The 15,590-nt window shown below is 37.9% G+C and overlaps 3 protein-coding genes and 2 long non-coding RNA genes across 7 annotated transcripts; 3 read left to right on the forward strand and 2 right to left on the reverse strand.

Annotated features, from left to right (window-relative positions):
- The first annotated feature begins 73 nt into the window (after positions 1 to 73).
- LOC142544377 (uncharacterized) lies at positions 74 to 1,423 on the forward strand. Its single transcript, XM_075651432.1, has one exon. It carries the CDS (start codon positions 74 to 76, stop codon positions 1,421 to 1,423), a length of 1,350 nt encoding a protein of 449 aa, XP_075507547.1.
- Positions 1,424 to 2,932: 1,509 nt separating this feature from the next.
- LOC142544979 (uncharacterized) lies at positions 2,933 to 5,950 on the reverse strand. Of its 2 annotated transcripts, XR_012820176.1 has the most exons (4): positions 5,859 to 5,950; positions 3,978 to 3,993; positions 3,165 to 3,909; positions 2,933 to 3,069 (listed from the first exon to the last, which is right to left on the reverse strand). It is a non-coding gene; the product is annotated as an uncharacterized LOC142544979 (long non-coding RNA). The 2 variants fall into 2 exon arrangements; XR_012820175.1 differs by having other exon boundaries at positions 3,165 to 3,993.
- Positions 4,313 to 5,725, forward strand: LOC142544978 (uncharacterized). The gene is made up of 3 exons (XR_012820174.1): positions 4,313 to 4,464; positions 4,991 to 5,050; positions 5,577 to 5,725. It is a non-coding gene; the product is annotated as an uncharacterized LOC142544978 (long non-coding RNA).
- A 213-nt stretch (positions 5,951 to 6,163) lies between the features above and the next one.
- LOC142544378 (uncharacterized) lies at positions 6,164 to 8,531 on the reverse strand. The gene is made up of 6 exons (XM_075651433.1): positions 8,514 to 8,531; positions 7,452 to 8,153; positions 7,202 to 7,372; positions 6,470 to 7,121; positions 6,275 to 6,373; positions 6,164 to 6,204 (listed from the first exon to the last, which is right to left on the reverse strand). Exons 1-6 carry the CDS (start codon positions 8,529 to 8,531, stop codon positions 6,164 to 6,166), a joined length of 1,683 nt encoding a protein of 560 aa, XP_075507548.1.
- Positions 8,532 to 8,694: 163 nt separating this feature from the next.
- Positions 8,695 to 12,354, forward strand: LOC142547495 (uncharacterized). Of its 2 annotated transcripts, none has more exons than XM_075655822.1 (5): positions 8,695 to 8,996; positions 10,484 to 10,626; positions 10,921 to 11,102; positions 11,863 to 11,976; positions 12,057 to 12,354. In XM_075655822.1, the coding sequence occupies exons 1-5, from the start codon at positions 8,751 to 8,753 to the stop codon at positions 12,188 to 12,190; spliced, it is 819 nt and encodes a 272-aa protein (XP_075511937.1). In that variant the 5' UTR covers positions 8,695 to 8,750; the 3' UTR covers positions 12,191 to 12,354. The 2 variants fall into 2 exon arrangements, with proteins under 2 accessions (XP_075511937.1, XP_075511938.1); XM_075655823.1 differs by lacking the exon at positions 8,695 to 8,996 and adding an exon at positions 9,026 to 9,174.
- Positions 12,355 to 15,590: the final 3,236 nt, after the last annotated feature.

Below are 15,590 nucleotides of genomic sequence, written 5' to 3' on the forward strand. Positions count from 1 at the left end.
CAACACACACACATGTGATTTGACAGAGAGACGAAAGAGAATCCGTGGAGCGAGTTCTGCTGTTGTTCGTGATATGTTGGTGGATAATTTCCAAGGTCATCCAGTGCCAATTGTACCGAAAGCAGTGATGTCGATGATGCGCAATAGTATGAATGCTGATATATCATACTACAAGGCTTGGAAAGGGAAAGAACTAGCAGACAATATGTTGAAAGATAATACTACGCAGAGTTTTACTAAATTGACTTGTTATTTGCACATGGTAGAGCAGATGAATCGAGGAAGCATAACAGACATATTTGTTGACGAGGAAAATCGATTCAAGTATATGTTTCTTGCTTTTGGTGCATGCGTTAGAGGATATCGAAGTATGCGAAAAGTTGTATCAATTGATGGTACGTGGTTGAAGGGCAAGTATAATGGTGTTTTACTGGTGGCATCGGCACAAGATGGAAATTATCACCAATATCCTTTGGCGTGGGGAATCGTAGATGTCGAGTGTACTTCTTCGTGGAGTTGGTTTTTAACGAAGTTGTTAGAAGTAGTACCAGACGAGGATGAATTGGTGATAATTTCAGACATGCATCAAGGAATCATTAATGCGGTTTCTAGTGTATATAGGAATGCGCATCATGGTCATTGTACGTGGCATTTATCTCAAAACATGAAAATTAGATGCAAAAAAAAGGGTGCAACCGAAATGTTTTTGCGCATTGCAAAAATTTATAAGGGTATCGAGTTTGATATTGCATACAATGAATTTAGGAATAGATATCCTGAGGCAGCGCAATATTTGGACGAGAAAGACTCACTTGATAGATGGACTCGAGCATATTGTCCAAAGACCCGTTACAATATCATGACGACAAACGGGTTTGAGTCGATCAATGCTAGAATACTTGAAGAAAGGAAGCTGCCAATCATTGCACTCTTAGATTCTTTGCAGAAACTGACCTCATCTTGGTTTGCCCGATATCGCCACGCATCAATTGCAAGTAACAGTAATATGACCCCTACGATCGAGGGAATTCTTCGTAGCAGGTTCACAGATGCCCAGGGAATGCAAGTTTTTGAATTAGGACGTTTAGAGTTCGATGTTAGGAGTCGTGGACATTCGGCCATAGTGGACCTGGAATCAAAAAGATGCACATGTCGAGTTTTTGATATTGATAGAATCCCATGTGCTCATGCCATCGCAGCCAGTGGGTTAGCCAATATTGATTTATATGATATGTGTTCAGAGTACTATTCTACAATGTCATGGTGCATGGCTTACTCAGAGACTGTGTATCTCGTTCCGGAAGAAAATGAATGGCCACGCAACATTAATTTTCCTTTCGTGTTGCCTCCTTTGTTAGAGAAGAGAGTTGGCAGAAGAAAACAAAACAGAATTCCTTCAATCGGTGAATTCAGCAAGAGATAGCCTGAGGGTGGAACAAAATTGTACTAATGGTCGACCAAAAAAAAAACTAATGGTCGACCATTAGTTTGATGGTCGACCATTAGCTTGATGGTCGACCGTCAGCTTGGTTGTCGACCAAAAGGCTAATGATGGACCATTAGTTTGATGGTCGACCATTAGCTTGATGGTCGACCGTCAGCTTGGTTGTCGACCAAAAGGCTAATGATGGTCGACCATCAAGCTAATGGTCGACCATTAGTTTTTTTTGGTTGACCAAAAAAAACTAATGGTCTACCATGAGCTTGATGGTCGACCATTACTTTTTTTTTGTATATATATTAATAATTGTCGAAATTAGGAAAGTTGTAAGATTATGATTCCGTGATTTATATGTAATTACGATTCATATTCATATTTTTGTTGTTATTTTGTTATTAACATCTAATTTAAAACATATAATATAATCCTGAAATTACGGTTCATTTGGTTTTTTAAATGTAACATGTTTGTGAGATCGTGACACATTTCAATTATTACATATAACGTGAAATTGCGATTCATATTTTTAAAAATATAACAAAATAGTTCGATTGTGATTCCACGGTTCATATAACATAACCATATTTAACAAAATACTGAGATTGTGATTCTGTGATTCATATGTAATTTAAAACATATAACATAATCCTGAAATTACGATTCATTTGGTATTTTAAATGTAACATGTTTGTGAGATCGTGACCCATTTCAATTATTACATATAACGTGAAATTGCGATTCATATTTTTAAAAATATACAAAATAGTTCGATTGTGATTCCACGGTTCATATAACATAACTATATTTAACAAAATACTGAGATTGTGATTCTGTGATTCATATGTAATTTAAAACATATAACATAATCCTGAAATTATGATTCATTTGGTTTTTTAAATGTAACATGTTTGTGAAATCGTGACACATTTCAATTATTATATATAACATAATCGTGAAATTGCGATTCATATTTTTTAAAATATAACAAAATAGTTCGATTGTGATTACACGGTTCATATAACATAATCATATTTTTTAAAATGTAACAAAATACTGAGATTGTAATTTAAAACACATAATTTAAATCGTGAATTAACAGGTCTAAACCCTAAACCCTAAACCCTAAAACCCTAAACCCTAAAACCTAAAGCACATTGGTCGACCAAAAGGACAGTGGTGGTCGACCAAAACACCTAGTGGTCGACCAAAAAACTAGTGGTCGACCAAAATGCTAGAGTGGTCGACCAAAAGTTATTGGTCGACCAAAAAAGGAGAATGGTCGACCACAAAGGAGAGTGGTCGACCAAAAAACTACCAGTGAACTAAACAAGAATCAATGTTCGATTGTGATTCCACGATTCAACGATTCACATTTAACTTAAAACATATAACAAAATCGTGTTTTTTATAATGTAAAAAAATACTGAGATTGTGATTAAGTGATTCAAATAATGACATAAAATTGTCCGATATATCACAATAATAACCAATCATTAAGGAACATATTACAAGCTAAAAAATATCTAAACTCAGATACTAATCTATCATCTAAAGTTAGTACTACTTGCGCACTCTTCCTAGACAAAGAGTATCCAACAACAGCTAACACAAATGCTCCCGAATCTTCACTGTGAAAAAGAAAAAAATGAGAAGTTAATATTTATTGTAACATTAAAAAAAATAATGAAATTATTATATTTTAAATAGAAAGTTGACAACGTACTGTATAATCTTGGCACGGAATTCATCATGTAGTTTTATATTCCATGGTCTCTCGGGGTGTGGGTTGTTCCCAACAATGGATAGCAGACGAGCAGCGGTTATAAGTATAGGCTCTATTTCTTCATTCATATCTTTGAATTTGGGATCGTGCCTTCGCAGCAAGTCATATATAATGCACTTATTCACCCCTGTCACGATTTTTAGCAAAAACCAGCGCCGATCTGTGTAGACAGGGATGAGAATTCTTCGTGCCTTTTCCCACGAGAGACACGGCCATTCTGGATCACTACCTTTGACTTTGCTCACAATCCGTGCCAGATTTATTTTGAAATCGATATCTTTATCTTCGGACAAAACTGAGATCGCACCGTAGAAATGTCCGTCCATCAACGAATCATCTGCCGACATCACTTCAGAATGTCGGATCTTCAGAATGTCGGATCTGCATCTCAAGCAATCCACGGAGAGCTTCGCCGAAGTGCTGAATTCAACATAACAAAAGGTTTTCAATGTTTTAAAAGAAATTCTCTACAAATTTAAACTTTATAAAAGATTTATTTAAAAGCTTACAGAGAAAGTGACACGCGAGTTTGCGATCGCCATGGGTCCGTAGAAAGACTTCTCATATTCGGCGTAAAAACCTCGAATCCTACTAGGCGAACGGTCGAGCATCGATGCCCTAACTCGCGCAAGCGAGTTGTTTACCTTCAGTGTCACGGTCTCCGCAAGTGTCCTCACACCGTCATCTATAAAATGATCAATTGTAACAACTTTAATGCAAATATGAACAATAAACAAGGTATAGTTTAATAACCTCTCGACGTGGTCGCCTCGTGTAATGCCTGAAGTAAATATTACAAGTTGTTGATTTAGTAACGTGAGATTACTAAATAATTAATTAATTTTAAAGAGGCAAATATGACATATGTTGGTCATAGAAAGTCGAAATGATTTGAAATTTGGATATAACGTAGAAAACTCAAAGATGTAGAAGTTTCATGTTTTGAGTTTTGAAAAATTTGATCGTTTGACTGGTTCAAAGGAATATACCGGTGTTAAAAAGTTAAAAATGTTAAATATTATAAATTGAAAAAGAAAAAAAAAGAAAAGATGATAAATATGAAACTCACGTGAGTTTCATTCATTTTGGCAGAAGGTATTTGAACAGAGAGAACGAGAGAGGAGGGTTAGAAGAGAAAATAGAATTTTGATTTTCTTTTCGATCGTGCGACTTATCGGTTTATCCAATCGACGAACCGACTTCAGTTTTGGGATCGTTGACACGAGGTCTTCGATTTGAGGTATAAATTTCATATTTTTGGTGATGTTTGAAATTCGTCGGTTTCTGGAATAAATCCGATAAATTGTTAAATCATACTGAAATTGAAGATTGTTGAATAGTGTATGATCTTAACGAAGTAGAGAATATTATTGTGTTGTTGTTTTGAACTATTCCTAAATTATTATAATTAGGGATTTTTAATCGTTGAATTGAAATTGGTGAGTTGTTTGTCAGCTGTTATTAATTCTGATTATATATTCGGAGTCTACGAAGTATAGGCTACACGTTGATATAAAGTTTTCGCAATTTGACGGATGTTGTAAAATAGCTATTATTTGATGTTAAATTAATTAGGGTGTATTTGATGGTAGTATTGTGAATTAAATACACCAGAATATTAAATTATTGAGCGATAATAATTTATAATCGAGTTTTATATTTTGTTGAATTAATTGTTGTTGGGCTATTTGATGTTATATATTGAGGCTGTTATGATTGTGTTGATACGGTGACAATGATCTGATAATTATTGTTGAATTATTTAGATACATCACAAGCCTCAGGATCAAAGAAATAGCCAGATTGTATATATACTCGATTATTAGGTACGTGTTGACGTACGAGCATATGTTGTTATTGTTTAGTATTGATGAATACTATTGTGTTGAACGACGATAAATCACTGGATTTGGGTGATTTGGTATTATATTTGTTGTTGTTTATTATTGTTGATGTTGTTGGTTATCGTTGTTGGGAGACGTCTCGTTGATGTTGTCACGTTGATGTTGTTCGTTCAACGATATTGCTGTCGCCGGAGTTGGGGTGCGACGTATCGTTGATGTTGTTATTCGTTCGACGATATTACTGTCGCCGGTGTTGGGGTGCGACGTATCGTCGATGTTGTTGTTCGTTCGACGATATTGCTGTCGCCGGTGTTGGGGTGCGACGTATCGTCGATGTTGTTGCATTGTGATGTTGTTGAGATTGTTGTTGGCTGATTGTCCAGAAACGGCAAAGGGGGTATTTCTGTTATGATTTCAGTTATATGTTATGTTGTTAATATAACTGTTATGTATTACGATGATGATTGTTGTATATGCTCACCCTTTGGGGGCTGTTTCTGTTGGGCAGGTTACAGGACTATGCTGTGAGACAGGATAGTGGTGAAGGATTAGGTGTGTCTAGTCAAACAGTCCTGTAGTTGATAGTAAATAGAGACAATATGGTTCATTGTCTTACTTGAGTTGTATGTGTGTATTTATTAAACTGTTTCTGCTACACTGACGTAGATAGTGTGGTGATGGCATTATTTTGTCGTATATGCATTATATTATTACGTTGTGGAAAAGAAAATTTTTATGCATATGACGTCACATGTTGTATGATTACGTGGCGAGGTTTGGGGCGCCATACCTCGCCTCCTGACATACGCGCATCTGGAGTCACTTGAATATCTAAAAACATAAAGTATATTGTTTAATATACTATACATAAATATAAATATAAAAAATGTGCATTACCTCACCTCCTGTGGACTCCTCTGGAATGCCTTGAAGGTTAGGCTCAAATATCTGTTGGGTTTGTCTACTATTGCCAATTTCCATACCTATATTATCAGCCACACCTAACAGCGTACATTCAACAAATTAAAATAATAAGAACTTTAATGCAAATATGAATAGAAAAGTTTTAGTGTAATAACCTCTCGACGTGGTCGCCTAGCCACCTGACTTACGCGAATCCGGAGTCACTTGAATATCTAAAAATAAAATGTTTATTGTTTAATATACTATACATAAATATCAAATCAAAAAAATGCATTAACTCACCTTCTGAGGACTCCTCTATAATGATCGGAAGGTTAGGCTCAAATATATGTAGTGTTTGGCTAGTTCTGCCAATTTTCCTGGCCAGATTATCATCCAACCCTAAAAGCATACATTCAACAAATTAAAATAATTATGAGAATTGTACTAAATCATTATATTACATAAACATAAATCTAATTAATAAAATTAACTCACCAAAATCTGCCTCGGATGCTTTCCTCTTCCGCCCTCTGGTATAGGCTATGCTATAATCTCTGTCTTGCTGCACTGGCATGTTAGACCTCATCTCAGCAAAACCAGCTCTAATCTGTTCAGTCAAACTCAATTTCAACTCATCGAGACCAAGATTGAAACTCGATTTCAAGTCAACTAGAGCTTGATTTATACTCCTGATAGACGCTCTGGTCTCAATAAATTCTGCTGACATCTTAACATGCATGGACGTAACGGAATCCTCCAACGCAGTCAATCGCCGCTCAAAACGATGCTCCAAGGGTGATGGGCGGCGGGAAGGATTGAGTCCAAAGTGGACTCTAGGACCTGTACGCATAGGAGAACTGGTGCTAGAGCTGGATCTATTGAGATCACCAGGACGGGTGCCGGAAACGTCAGGAGAAGCATGTGCAGGAGGCGTTTGCTGGACAGAGGGAGGTGAATGAGCGGAATGCATGTGCTGGACTGAGGGAGACTCCATAGGGTGCTCGCTACATATGACTGTCTGACCCTGCCTCCAGAGCTCGAGTACCCGAGTGATCACCGCATCAGGTGCAGAATCAACAAAAAGTCCGGCCGTATAATACGGTGCAACTAGCTCCTCAGGAGTAGGAGTCAAAAATCCAAGACAATCCTGCATATAATTAATAAAAGATCAAATTAATTAAAATTAATGTCCACAGTTATTTTATCAAATCAATTCATATTACTTACATCTATAGCACAATCACCAAAGGCTGCAGCGATTTCAGCACCAGTTGGGGCACGGTTTGACGGCCATGTGTTAGTCACCCACTGAAACATCCTGGGCAACATCAAACCGTCCACATCTCTTCTCCTTGCAATCTTCTGTGCCACGCTCGGATAACATTCATAAGCGAGGATCTGTAACATAAATTTCAAACAGTGTTACTGGTACAAATAAAGATAACAAATCCAATTTAACATTCAAAAAATAATATACCTGCAGAGGGAGAACAAAACCACCGACAAGGAAGCTGCCCTCAACTTCTTTCCGGCCCTGTGCCTCGGTGAGGTTATTATATCGTCCTGAAAGGTCCTTCTTCAAACATCGGACCGCATCCCGATAGGCTACTCTACCCCAGGGATAATGGTTGAGTCTCAAGTATTTAGGATCGATCTTTGTCGTCTTTTTCCTAGTCGACTCACCGAATACGGCACAAAAAAAGTATAGACTAGCCATTTTTATCTTCTCCACGTCTACACCCGTCTCATTCTGCTGTTGGACAATAATCTTTCCCTCCAAATCACTCAAAACAATATCAGACTTACTGGGAAAGTGTGTGGTGCCAAATACACCTCTATCTGGTAAATCTTCGGGCTCTAGAGCGCAATCCAGACCAGTTATTAAACAATACTCTAACAAAGAAAATCTAAGAGGCCTTTTGCGCACCACCATCCACAAATCATCACTACTACTATCAACCATCTGATTACTCATTAAATACCATATAATTTGACTGAAAATGTTAAAATCTCTATAATACATAACCAAATTACCAAAAGGTGATTGCTCGAAAAAATGGGTTCTCTCTTCGTTGTTCAAATAGCGATGAATCTTCTCAGCAATCTCTTTGTATCTCGATTGAATGGTCAATTTGCATCGAAAAATTGCATATCTACCTAGTTTCCTCGGCAAATAGACCTGTGAAAAAAAAAATTACTTAGTAAAGTTAGGGAAAAAAAAATTGGTCGACCATAAAACCACATGTGGTCGACCATAAAACCACAAATGGTCGACCATAAAAATTGTTGGAACAACTATTATGGTCGACCACAACCAATTTTTATGGTCGACCATTCGTGGTTGACCATAAAACGTGGTCGACCATAAAATTTATGGTCGACCATAATAGTTGGTCGACTATAAAAGTTATTCGACCAATTTTTATGGTCGACAATTGTGGAAAACCACAGTCGATTACGCTCACACACGCAGCAAACATAAGTAAAAAATATTATTAAAATTCAGAAGAAACAAATCGAAATAAATGCGAAAAATTACCACATTTTCGTTTGCCATTCCTTCGGTTGAGTTTTGCAAAGACTCGACGGAAACGTTTTTTCCGGGAACGGAGGGTTTCGGGGGGTGGAGGTGGAATAGGGTTCTGATTTTTGGATAACGAGTGTTTAATCGTGTATTTTACAGATTTTAAACTTAAAACATAAGGATCCTTTTCCCTAATTTTCCCAATATTGGGGAACTCCGGTGCAGCTAGCAAAAGAAGACCCAGTATTGGTTATGGAGGAGGAGGCCGATAACGTAGTGGCTGGGCTCGGCTCATATCTCGGGAAAGTGAAGCTGATTAATGGCGGCGGTATGGAATCCGATGAGCCATCAGCCGCCGCGGAAGAAATCATTCTTCTGTGGGGAATTCAACAGCCACTTTTCTCCAAGCACAACGCTTTCGTCAAACAGTCATCTCTTCAGCTCCGGATCGATGCCTGTGGCCGCTCGCTCTCCATCCACCAGTCCCCTTCTTCTCTGGTTCCTGCTACTTTTTTTTTTTAAATTCATTTGTTCCAGTTTATTGTTTCTTCCTTCTTTGTTTGTTGAGCCGCTGTGTGTCACCATTGCTTAAATATTGTGTAATTGGTGGAATGCTTTTATTTAACAGCATTTGAGGTTATGGATATCGATTCATTTCGGGGAGATGACCTTTGTTGGACGTTTTGCTGCATTGGTTGTAATTTTTTCTGTCCCCAGATTAGCACAAGTTTTTCTTGGATTTGCCATTTTGTTCACCACTTAGTCAGTCATGATTCAAGAAACGCGTATGTTCGAATATTTATGAAACACTATTAGATACTTATGTCGAATATTGTATCATGCATTTTTCGGGGAGATGCTGGAGGAAAACAATTTTCACTGCTTGCTTTTGTTCACATAATCCAATTAACAACTCTTAGGTTGCGTTTTGGATTGAAGGATTCGATTTTGAGGAAGTATTTGATTGGAAGATTTGGAATTACTAAATGTTTGGATAAATTCGAAATATAGAACAATATCTCATAAATGACTATTCATTGTCAAGGGAATTTGTCCAAACAAAATAATGCATTTATTATTATAGATTGGAAATCCTTAGCTTCAAATCCATCCATCCAAACACAACGTTATCATAATCACCGTTGCATTTACATAAGTTAAGTGTGGGGTGCAATTGAAATTAATCCAATATAAATTCATCCAAACAATCAAATCGATTTTAAATCCATAGCTTCGAATCCCTTGATTCCCTCCGCAAATCGAATCCCCCCATCCAGTTAAAACCTTAAAGTCCATTTGATTAAGGTTGCGCTTCGACGGAGGATGGTTTGAAGCTATGAATTTCAGATCCTTTTGGTTGCTTGGATGAATTTATGTTGGATGAATTTTAAATCCACCTCATCTTAACTTGTGTAAATATAATGGTAATTATAATGGATTTCAAATCCACCCAAGATAGTCGTCATTTCAAATCCACCTAAGATGAGTGTCGTTTCAAATTCATCATTCAAATCCCTCCTTCCAAATCCCTAATGTATTAGAACTTTTATCGCATGGTCAAACTACTTAGACACATACTGTTGAAAATGGATTTTGGATTATAAATTATTATTTCCCTCTGTGGAGCTCCATAGTTCATAACTTCATCGCTATATGATTCAGGTACTAACTATAAATCGAATTCATGAAACTCATTACTTCGTTTTTTTCCTCAGTGTTCATAAATTTGAACTATTGTAAATATCGAATCAGTGTTTCTTAAATTTTTGAAATATGAAAATTTTGAAATATTGGCAATACCACCATTCTTTGGCTTTTTGTTCCACTATTGGAGAGGAATCTGCATTCAGGTGTATTTCATAAAAATTCAAGAGTTGTGCCGTTAAATTATCTTACCAATACCGGCCAAAATTTGTCGTCAGCTGTTCTATAGTCACAAATTCTCTCGATCAACAATCTAACTACGGTTTTCTTTTGAAATACAGGGAACTCCTGGAGTTACTGGTGCAGTGATGTGGGATAGCGGCATAGTTCTAGGAAAATTTTTAGAGCATTCTGTGGAGTCCAAGACCATCATTCTTCAGGACAAGAAAGTCATTGAGTTGGGCTCAGGCTGTGGATTTGTTGGGTAACTGATGTCAGTTGTTGTTTAACTGTTTATCTTGTTTGTGTAAGCTTGTGTGTTTAGAGTTTTGAGCATGCTCCATGTTCCCATACCGATCTTTTGTCTGAGTTGTTTTTTGGATAATAAACTTTCGACCCTTGAACTTTACATTAGTTGCACTTCACATTGCTTGAACGACGCAAAGTTGAGCACCTATTCTCTATTTTTTATTGGAGTGTTGACTTGTATATATGTTAGAGGCAATTGTAATTTATTGTTCTTGAAATGAACGGAGATTTTCTCACACGCATCTTTCAGTTGCATTGCAGCTTTGCTGGGTGCTCGAGTGGTTCTGACTGACCTGCCTGATCGACTGAAATTATTAAAAAAGAATGTTGAAACCAATCTATATGGTGATGTGCGAGGGACTGCAAAGGTGGAAGAACTTACATGGGGAGACAACCTGGACTCGGACTTGACACACCCTTGCCCTGATTATGGTAACGAGTAGGGCATGAAACTTTGACTTCTGCAATATTGTTTTTGGATGAAACATCATTCGTACTGTTTAACAGGGGGCCTAAGTGAAACAAATACCAGTGATTCTTATTCAAGGTCTAAGAAGGATGTTAGTGACCCCATTACAATTTATATCTTCGTGTTTGAGGTTGAGCTTGAAATTTACAAGTCATCCCAAAGCTTATAAATTTTTTCGGATTCATTATTTTTAATCTTTATATTATATTTGTTCTGTTGGTTGAAAGTTGAAGCTTGATGACTCATGTTTTATATTTGTTTAGAAATGGTTAATATATATATATTAATGCTTGAAATTTGTGTTAAGATTATGGACTTGAGCCTAACTCCACCCAAAATGTAGTTCGAAGGAGGTGATTGCATAAGTCTATATACACAACTCTCAAGAATTTAATTCAGCCCTCTTCAAGCTTATGAATGAACAATTGGAGCGTAAAATTTACAAGACATTATTGGGTAACCTATATGATAGTCCACCACATAACGGCTAGCCTGATATCTGATACCATGTTAAGATTATGGACTTGGACAACAAGTTGCTCATATGCATTGAAAAAAGTAATTTTGGTTCAAATTGGGTCGAAATACTTTCGAACAGATTTGAGCTGTGGTCCAATTCAATAATCTGAAATACATCGAGCCACATTGATTTATTTTCCATCAGACTTATATACCCCTTATTTTCTCGAAATACATCGTACTAATGTGGAACAAATGTTGCAGTGCTTGGCTCAGATGTAGTATACGGTGAGGAAGCAGTAATGGATTTGATGGAAACACTCGTAGAACTTTGTGGGAGACAAACTACTATGATTTTGGCTGGCGAACTTCGAAACGGTATTTGATTATTTTCTTGGCTATTCCAATCCAAGTGCTTTTACACAAATTCTTATGCTTGCTTGCAACTCATGTAACAGATGCTATTCTCGAATATTTCTTAGAAGCAGCGACTAAAGATTTTATCGTTGGCCGTATAGACCAAGAACAGTGGCATCCGGATTACAGCAGTCCACGCGTCGTGATGTATGTTTTGACGAAGAAACAGAAATAACAGACAAGCAGGTTCGATACATTTGGCTTTTATGTAGAGACGAGAGTGTACTAAGAAGGTGCTGTCGCTTTCCCTCAAACTAAAGAAATTGAATTTTCATATCCAAGTTGTGATAAAATTCAAGTTTCATGATCGTAAATATATCGATTCATCCATCTCAATTCGATGTTGTTCCTCGCTCCCTAGATCTGTGCTCTGCCCCCCGAATGACCTCCAAATACGATACTAACAGAGTGTCATACTCTATTTTTTCACCTGGTCAATATTTAGAGTATGTGACGGGTCAATACTGTCCATATTTACAATAAAAAATAATAATTTTGACATAAAAAGTAATATTTTTTCATAAATGACTCAAGTAGAAAATTTTTCTAACAAAATTGACGCGTGCGACTGTTTCATGTAAGTTTTTGTTCAAAATTTATATATATTATTTTATAATTGACTTGCTTCTCCATGGAGTAATTTATAATTCACCAGAAAAATTGATGAGTGACTTCGAAGCAGGTAAAATCAGAGATCAACTTTTGGTTGAAAAGTAATGTGTGTGATGATGGATTATATCCAACATACTCATTAAGTAGTTAATTTGATAATTCGGTCTACCTGTAGAATTCTATAATCCATGTTTGATTTGTCTAATCCAATCGTTAAGACTTTTATGTCCAAAATGACTTCAAAATTACGAATATATATATATATATATATATATATATATTTAAAATGATGAAACTTTAAATATTTTTTCAAAATACAATTATGATATTCTTTCAGATATAATGTAACTGTCAACATTATTTACGAGATGATGGTCCACGTGCGGTAATTTGAGATAATAAATCCGAAAATAAAGAATAAACTAGACACCGAGATTTACGTGGAAAAACCCTAAAAATTATTAGGGTAAAAACCAAGGGCAAGATCAAAAGATTTCCACTATAATATTTTATGTTGTACAACTCACTCACTGTGTTTCCAAAGAGAACACACACTCTTTTAATACAGGAGAACAAACACCTCACAAATATTATAGAACTAAGCACTCAAATGCTATAGAATGAGAGAAAACTCGAAAAAGAGATGATTTCAGAATGAAAGTGAGAGCTCTATTTATAGAGCCCTTGTCCGTGTTCTTCTATCAAGCTTCTGCCAAGTTTGACAAATAACGCATTTAACACTGATGTGATCCGGGTGAAATGGGTGAGCCGGGTCGGGTACTCCACCGAATCTACTATCAAGATGTTGGGAAAAATAAAAGCATGACGTCTGGATGAACAGCTCTCTTCCCGGGATAGATATGAATCTGCAACCAAGAAGGTAACCGCGTGAATGGGCGCCGGAGGGGTGTCCGGCGTGACCACTCCGATGCTTAAGTCAGTGAATAACTCAAGCAAAGAACCAATGTAACCAAGTGATGGTTGTGAGATTGGTGTGGAAGGTGAGTAGTAAATGCACAATGAATGAGTGTATTCAATATCTGAATAGAGAGTAAATGCAAAGAGTGAACCTGATATTTATAGTAGAGATGCAATGATGACCTCGTTCTTTGTGTTTGAGCATTAATTATAGTAGGGCGGCTGATTATACCATATTGTTCTGACATGTCAAATCTTATATTAGTCACATCCAGCCTATTTGATTTTGTCAACCACTTGCACTGGTGTCAGAGATAGGTCGGCCGCACACACCCTACTTTGTCGGCGTAATTAAATGTGGCACGTTTATCGAAGTGGCCCGAGTAGAGTGCCTCTCGAGCATTTTACATGAGAGCCCGGGCATCTCATAGCCCGGGTGTTCCAATGGCTCGGCCTTTCGACTGGCCTTCAGTCATATTTCTAACGTCCCGGGCAGATTGAGATACGGATTTTTACTCAGTTTGTCGTCTTGCTGATCTGGGAATAATCCATCCTCCTGACCCGGGCACTACTCATGGCCCGGCTTCATGGCCCGGCACATCCCGGATACTATCCATGACCCGGGACATCCCGGGGTCTCACCACTCATTCCTTAAATAGTCGGGCTAGAGTCGTACTCGCTGTCCTCGATTAGTCTTGTGTGCCCGGTCAGGAAAAGTATTTGTCGTTCCATCTCCTCGAGAGAATAAGGATGATGTCACCCTATCAATGCTGACGTAAGCCCTAGCATTAAAGTTGTCAGACTCTTCGAATTCCGAGAAGATAAATCATCATGGCACCTCGCATCCCGTGCATGTCTTTTCAATTATCCCGCTTATTTCCCCATGTTGATCTCGTGCTTCATCTGTCCCATGATCAACGGCTCAGATCAGTCTCTTCCCCCTATATATAGTAGCTTAGTGATTTTTGAAAAATCATTTTCAAATTCAACCGTGTAGCGAAGCTCTGCCAAATTTCTCTCTCAAGCTTTCCGGCGTACCAATCGTGTTTCCGGCGACTTCTACGTTTATCAGTCACCAGTCACCTCCTCCATTTATCTTCCTAGTAAGTTTCTTCATCCTTATCTTTTACTTCTCCCTAGTCATGTCAAACTCTACTTCATTCACATCGGATAAGAATGTCAGGGGTCGGTCGGAGGATAACTCCCCGACCCCTTCTGAAACCTCTGTCCATATCCCAATAGGTATTTCTATTCCCCGTTCCCGAATTCTCACCAAATCCAAAGCTTCTTCTTCCCGTCCTGCCGGTACCCAAGGTAAGGGGAAGGATAAGGTTGCAGGGCCCTTGTGGTTCTCAACAGTAACTTCTACCCTTCGTCCGGGTAATTTAGAAGAAATTAGGTCCTTAGGTTCTATTCCCTCTTCCTACAAAATATTAATTCCTAACCCTAGCGATCACCTGGACACCCCTCCCAAGGGCTTCCAAACCTTTTTTGTGGAACAACTCAAGAGTGGGCTTCGGTTCCCGATTCATCACTTTTTCGAAGGGATTGCCCAGTTCTTTGGGCTCCCGATCAATCACCTCCACCCCAACGCCTTTCGAATCATGGCTGCTAATTTCATTTTATTCCGTATGAGAAACATTCCTATCAGCTCTTCCATCTTCCATTATTTCTACTCATGCCGGTTTAATGATGATGTCTTTTCTTTTATAGCCCGGATGCATTACCAGGTTCCTGACTGATATCCCTTCTTCCCTAAAAGGGTGGAAGACGAAATTTTTATTTTTGCAAATTCTAATTACCCTGACTTGCGCGACCGGCTTCTTATCTGCAATGCCTGAGCAGCCTGAGCTTCCTAAGGATCCGGGAAGAGGCCGAGATCCGAGAGGAAACAATTCCTACCCAGGAGGAAACCACCTCCCCGGTTGTTGAAGAGGACCTGGCGCCTCTTAATCACCGTAAGAGAAAAGCTGCGACGGAGCCGGTCCTCGAAACGATTACCGTGGAGGACAAAACTGAAGAGATTGTCCAATCTCCTCTTCTC

Source organism: Primulina tabacum, chromosome 5 (assembly GCF_025594145.1).
Source record: "Primulina tabacum isolate GXHZ01 chromosome 5, ASM2559414v2, whole genome shotgun sequence".
Classification (NCBI taxonomy): domain Eukaryota; kingdom Viridiplantae; phylum Streptophyta; class Magnoliopsida; order Lamiales; family Gesneriaceae; genus Primulina; species Primulina tabacum.